Source organism: Aptenodytes forsteri, unplaced genomic scaffold (genome assembly GCF_000699145.1).
Source record: "Aptenodytes forsteri isolate BGI_AS27 unplaced genomic scaffold, ASM69914v1 Scaffold485, whole genome shotgun sequence".
Lineage (NCBI taxonomy): Eukaryota > Metazoa > Chordata > Aves > Sphenisciformes > Spheniscidae > Aptenodytes > Aptenodytes forsteri.
This window is the reverse complement of record NW_008795525.1, coordinates 558,969-565,764: the sequence shown is the minus strand read 5'-3', so window position 1 is coordinate 565,764 and position 6,796 is coordinate 558,969. Positions and strand designations below refer to the sequence as shown.

General features: G+C 44.8%; 1 protein-coding gene across 1 annotated transcript; it reads left to right on the top strand.

Annotated features, from left to right (window-relative positions):
- Nucleotides 1-1,906: 1,906 nt before the first annotated feature.
- On the top strand, nucleotides 1,907-2,863 carry LOC103901173 (olfactory receptor 51E2). Its single transcript, XM_009282012.1, has one exon. The coding sequence runs from the start codon at nucleotides 1,907-1,909 to the stop codon at nucleotides 2,861-2,863; it is 957 nt and encodes a 318-aa protein (XP_009280287.1).
- Nucleotides 2,864-6,796: the final 3,933 nt, after the last annotated feature.

Here is a 6,796-nt window from a genome sequence, read left to right as displayed (position 1 = left end):
CTGAGATCGGCTGCTGTGGCTGCCGTTAGCAGTCCTCTGCCTTGGATGGTTTTACTGTCTGAATGTGCTTACCTCTTGTTAAATGCAGTTACTGGGGCTTGCCGGTGGGAGGATCACCCTAGGAAAATAAATGTGCATTTACTGGTGTTTTTAAAGACATGGATCCAGTTTTCATCTCTACAGAAAGCAAAGTCCTTACAGGACCTGGTCTTCATCCCACTAGCAATCCAAAATCATTAGTCACTTCTGAAAATGTTGGTGCATTTATCAATGCCAAAGAACTAAAGGTGAACTGAAATATCCAGGGATTATTTACTTTGTGTGTCTGTCTCTCACAGTCACATTCTTTCAAAAGAAATTAATAGGATGGCAGATATTTTACAATGAGACTCATACTGTAATTACACTTCAGTGGCTAGCAGGTAAGTTGGCTCAGATACTTGTTGGCAATTACTGAAGTGCTTTGTTCATTCAGCTTGCATCTTAATGTAAGTGGTTTACTGGAAATTTCATCACAAAAATAGCTTTTAGGCAACTTGACAGTAACAGTCCACCTACACTGTTTGTAAATTGTGTATAAAAAGCTAACGTATTATAATTTTATTTGTTATAGATTCAAGATGGAAAAACCCCACATCAGGGAAATAAATCATGATTGCTATTTTAGGATAAGGGCTTCACCACAGACGTGCAGTAAAAAACCCCCACATTTTTCACAACCGAATGTTAGTTTTAAAATAGCTGTATTAATAGGCTGCAGAGCTTGCCATAAAAACATTTTGCATCCTTGTTTTACATGGGTAGGGCATGAAAGAAATAATCAGAAAGCTCAGTAATGTTGCAGATAGCAGTTACGTGCTTGGCCTCATGCTGTCCGTACAGGGCAGGGGAGACGGTGGGTTTATTCCAGTGAAGGTACAGCCAGCTACTGACTTGCTGCCTGACCCATTGGGGCGGATGGATGAAGCCCCATGCCTCCCAGGGGGACAAGCTAATCCCCCTCTCCTCTTCGGTCAGAGCTCGGGGCTGTGAGTCAGGCAGGGCCTGCACCCTTGCCCCAAGCCCTCCCACGCCAGGCTGGGCTGTGCAGCGCTGGGGCTCTGACACTGCCGTTGCATCAGCCTTTGATGCTCCATCCCAACACTTTTAAAATCCCAATATTTTTAAAAATCTGATCCCTGAGAATAGAAAGGCACCTAAAGCAAAGGCTTTTGCATATCTTCCTGGTCATTCTCCTTGGATCACAGCACTCCTGGAAAGTTTACAGATACAGAATAAGGTGAATAATCAGAATTTTTTTTCTTTACAGTTATTCTGATATTTCCATATGTGTTTTCAGGCAGAAAGGATGAAAATCCAATTTGTGTGTGCAAACAAATAAATATGCATGTCTCACTGTGCATGCCTGCAGTACTTGGGAGTGGTGGACCGTGGGAGGCAGCACAGCCAGTTTCACAGAGTACATTTCTGACAGAACAGCACAGCACATATGGAAAAACTCCAGCAGAACTGAAGTTTAACAGGAAGCACTAAAAATCTGTTTTCTTTTTTTTTTTAATTTTGCCCTTTAAAAATAAAAGAAAACAAGCTCAGCTGTTGGGTTTATAATTTAAAGTGTTGATTTTACAGTGTTCTGCATTTAAGAGAATTCAAGCAATTCGTGTTCAAATTCAAATGCCACCATTTTGTGGCTGCATGTGTTATTGTATACAGCCATAACGGGCTAAAGAAATAAGAGAGGAGCTCTCTGTATCAGTATGGCAACTACAAGATTCCTTGCATTTCACAGGCACAGCCCCATGGGATTCAGAGTCATGGGAAAGGATTTATAAAGCTGCTGTTTCTCTTTCCCTTGCAGCAGGGGATGTGCCATGGCATAGCATGACTGCTCTGCACCCCATGTGCCATGCCCTTCCCCAACAGGTCTGACCTCAGCCCATCCTCCTTCATCTTGGCCAGCATCCCGGGGCTGGAGGCCGCCCATTTCTGGATGGCGATCCTTCTGTGCTCCATGTACATCTTGGCAGTCACAGGCAACTGCGCGGTGCTGTTCATTGTGAAGACGGAGCCCAGCCTGCACGCTCCCATGTACTTCTTTCTCTGCATGCTGGCTGCCATCGACCTGGCCTTGTCCACGTCCACGGTGCCACGTGTTCTCGCCTTCTACTGGTTCAACACCAGGGAGATCAGCTTCGGCGCTTGCCTTGTCCAGATGTTCCTCATCCACACCCTCTCAGCCATCGAGTCCACTGTCCTCCTGGCCATGGCCGTGGACCGGTACGTGGCCATCTGCCACCCGCTGAGACACGCTGCCATCCTCACCAACGCTGTGACAGCGAAAATAGGGCTGGTAGCCATGGCCAGGGGCGTTCTTTTCTTCCTGCCTTTGCCTTTGCTCCTCCTGCCCCTTCCATTCTGCAGCTCCCGGGTGCTGTCACACTCCTTCTGCCTGCACCAGGATGTGATGAACCTGGCCTGCGCCAACACCACCCCCAGTGTGGTGTATGGCCTCACCGCCATCCTGCTGGTCATGGGGCTGGATGCCATCCTCATCTGCCTCTCCTACGTCCTGATCCTCAAGGCTGTCTTGCGGCTAGCATCGTGGAAGGAGAGGCTCAAGGTGTTCAGCACCTGCGTTGCCCATATCTGTGTGGTCCTAGCCTTCTACGTGCCCCTGATTGGGCTGTCCATGGTGCACAGGTTTGGCAAAGATCTGGCTCCATTGGTCCATATCATCATGGGGAACGTCTACATCCTGGTGCCTGCTGTGCTCAACCCCATCATCTATGGGGTGAGGACCAAACAGATACAGAGGAGGATCCTGAATTTAATTCATATATACAATGACAGAACTGCCCAGTGATCTCTGCTCGGATGCTGCCTCCTGTATCCTCACACCAGCTCATCTTATTTTACACTTAGAGTCTTTGGTGCAGGACTGTCCTCTGTTTGCATGGCACCTAGCACATGGTAGGAGACCCTGAGGTGCTACCACAAGGCAAAAAGTAAATAGCAATTATAAACTCCTTCCAAGAGCGTTGACCCTCACCAAACTTGGAGAGAATCTACTACAATGATCTAAATCCAACCCTGATCCAGCACGTAGCACAATGGGAAGGAAAAGTGGCTCAGCAAACTAATAAAGATGTCTTGACATTGCAATTCTTCGTTCCCACCTCACTCGTAACAATGGCAGAGCTGAGTGAATGCTACAGTGTTTTTTGAATAATTTAGTTAATTAATAGTTTCCGCTTGTGGCACATTCACTTTCCAAAAACATTTTAGCAAAATTTTTGCCAGAAACTTTGGCTGTAGCAACAATCTCTAAGTAAAATAATTACAGCAAGTGACATTATAGATGCAGAAATGCACTTCAGAAGAAGTCCTCCACCTCTGCAGTCTTGTTCTGACCTATTGGGTGTTCAGTCAAGACAGCTCAGCCTCCTTGTAGTAGGTGCTCTGGAAAAATTTCAGACCCAGAGTTATTGGTAGCGATTATGAAAATAATTTCAATTAATAATTAAGTCAATAAAATGACAATGTCTCAAGAGAAAAAATAAGCAAGTTATAAATGTTAGTGATCCTTCCAAGCTGAAGAAAGTGGTATTTCCAAGTCAAAGGTGTTTCATACCTTTGACTTCACACATGCTTGGAATTCCTAAGAAGTTATGAAATAAGTTCAAGACCTTCAGCTTTCAAACTTTTTTTATACTTCCTAGGTATTCCCCATGAAACAGAGTGCTTGACAGCCTTTTCTCTCTTTATTCTCATGACTCTTCTACCAGTGGGACACTACTACAAAACTCTTTTAATACAATGAAAGCCAACAAGCCTTAGGACCAGTGAAGAAGGCCTGAAAGCAAATTGCATTTGTTTTCACACCATCACAGAATCACAGAATGGTTGAGGCTGGAGGCATCTCTGAAGGTCATCTTGTCCAACACCCCAGCTCAAGCAGGGCCAGCTAGAGCTGGTTGCCCAGGACTGTGTCCAGACAGTTTTTGAATATCTCTAAGGATGGAGACACCACTTCATATTTTGGAAAGAGGTTAAAGATCCTGGGAATGAATGTTGTGCAATGGGATTTTACAAAGAAACGTACAGATTTGAAGAGTGTTCACTTCTAGTTTTTTTCCTAATGTTATTTGTCTTTTTAAAAATAAATGTTTCTTTATAAATAGAAAGAAACAAGCAATCTCTTCTTTTTCCTTTCAGTTTAAACTCTTACCTTGTTGTTGGTTATCATGAATTGTGATCTTCATTCTTGAGGTGGCTGCATTGCCATGCACAGGGACATGTTTGCTGTTCCCACTGCAACAGCTCCTGGGATTCCTCCGTGAGAGGTGCCAGGAGTGTGTGATCTCTAATTTGAACATGCTGGCTTTCACTACGCAAGGAGTAGTGCACAAAGCCTTGCACAGCAGGATCCTTCACAGATGACTAGAGCAGCACCAGGTATATTAAGAAGGCTGATCTACACTCCATCAGGAGGCCCAGGTGCTCTTGAACACTGATGTCTTCATCAGTAGATGATTATCACAGAATCACAGGGTAATTCAGGTTGGAAGGGACCTCAGGACATCTCTAATCCAACCTCCTGCTCAAAGCAGGGGTAGCTCTAGGGTCAGACAAGGTTGCTCAGGGCTTTATCCAGCTCAGTGTTGAAAGCTTCCAAAGATGGATGTTGCACAACCTCTTTGGGTCTCTATTACAGTGCTTGATTGTCCTTACTGTGAAAAAGCTTCTCTTTATACCCATTTTGAACACCTTTTGTTTCAACTTACGCTTGTTTTCTCTCATTCTCCTGCCATGCCAGATTGTGAGGAGCTTGGGTCCATCTTCTTGGTAAGGGTAGAGGAAGGTTGCTCTTCTGCTCTTGGGTCTTCTTGAAACCTTTTCTTTTCCAGGCTGAACAAGCCCATTTTCCTAAGCCTCTCCTCACGGAGCATTGCTCCAACCTCGGCCACCCTGGGAGCCATCAGCTGAACTCGCTCCACTTTGTTGATGTCTTTTTTGCACTGCAGCCCAAAACCGGACACAGTATCTAGATGTGGTTTAGCAAGTGCTGAGTAGACTGTGGGCTAATCCTTTGGGGGCATGGCAGATGACTCTCCAGAAAGGTCACCCCAGAGCCCAAAACAACGAGTATCAGGAGGAACTGCTAGAGAAGGAGGAAAGAGAAAAATAAAAATTACAGAGCATGTAAATCTGCACTGATTCACACCATGCAAGTGGAAGTATGCTTGACAGTCTAAGATTTGTAGGGAGAAGTTTCATTTAGTGTTAGGCCAGTTTGCTCAGGGTTTTATCCAGTTGGGTCCTAAAAACCTTCAAGGATGGAAGTAGCACAACCCCTCTGGGCAACTTTCCTTTGCTTGGCACATGCTCCTGTTGCCCCATACATGCTGGCATAATATAAGCAAGTTTAGCTGTGAAAAAGAAATAAATTATTTGAGAAAAACAGGGAAATATGTGGAAAACAGGCAATGAACAAAGAGTTCCATCAGGGAGGACAGAAGACAGGTCTAAGTGCTGCACTCAGGGGCTCTTGCGTCTTGTCCATAACTTCTAGGTGTGCTAAAAGAGGTATCTTGCCAAAGACACACGCTGTTTTGCATCAGGGCCTTCAAATGACAACATTTGGTGGAGTTTGGTGCAGTTTCTTCCAATTGCCAGCTAACACTGAGAGTAAAATGGATGTCCTTTTTGTAGTCTGTGCTTGTATAGCTTCAGTCTCCATGAAACACATCTTGTTATAACCTTTTCTGCTAAATTAAAGGACATTTTATTTCAAAATAAATACTTTCATTTAAGTGAGTTACAAGTAGTTGCCATCTAGGACTTAAAGGCAATTTTGCCCCGTCATTTTTGTCATATTCTGTTTTATTAAAGCTTAGAAGGGTAAAAAATTTTCATAAAAATGAAAACAATCTGTACCTGCCTAATGTGATTTGGGAAGTTTGAATGAATTTTTCAGAGGCGCGCTATAGATCTAAACTCTTTTCAGATGGCCATGGCATTGAGAAATAGCTCCTGCTCATTCTCCATATGTTCCTTATTTTTTTTCCTTTTGTCCTGAGAGAAAAATTAATAAAAAAAAATGAATGAACCATCCTGAAAATGCTGTATTATATTTCCTAGCCATCTATTTCTCAGAAAGACAGTTAATAGAGCCTCAGAGCAGGGAGGCATGATGAATTTCTCCTGGGTACGGATGAAAACTGCGTGAGATTCTCACTCTCCATCTTGTTTTCCAAACTTTAGTCACAGAGTGTTGCTTTACTGGGGAAGAGAGGGAACATGCCTTCTTCCTCAACATGTGTCTTTGCCGATGACTATGACAACTGCTTTCCAGATGAAATGTCCATTGCTGAGGCCCCAGGTCACCTCTGCCCTGCAGCAGAAGGAAAACCCCAACCAGAGCATGGGGCGTCTGAACCCACATCTCCTCCATGAGCAGGGCCAAGAGTCAGAGGTGGGGATGGAGTGACCAACTTAGCTGGGGCCCAGCTGGCTCTGGGAAGGCGAGGAAAGAGCCAGGTTCACTTGCAAAAGGGACTGAAAAGGAAAGGGCAGGGACAAGGAGAGGGAGGGAGGGAGGCAGGGAGGAGAGGACAGGATGGGAGTGTGGTTTGCACAAGTAGTGGGGAGAGGATTAGGAGTCACAGGAGCCTGGAGGTGGCAATAGAGGCAACGAGGAGTCACATGGGACTGGAGCAGTTGTTGGAGATCTCCTGGAGGATCTCCTGGGGGATCTCCAAGTCTTGTCTTGTCTTGTCTTGTCTTGTCTTCTCTC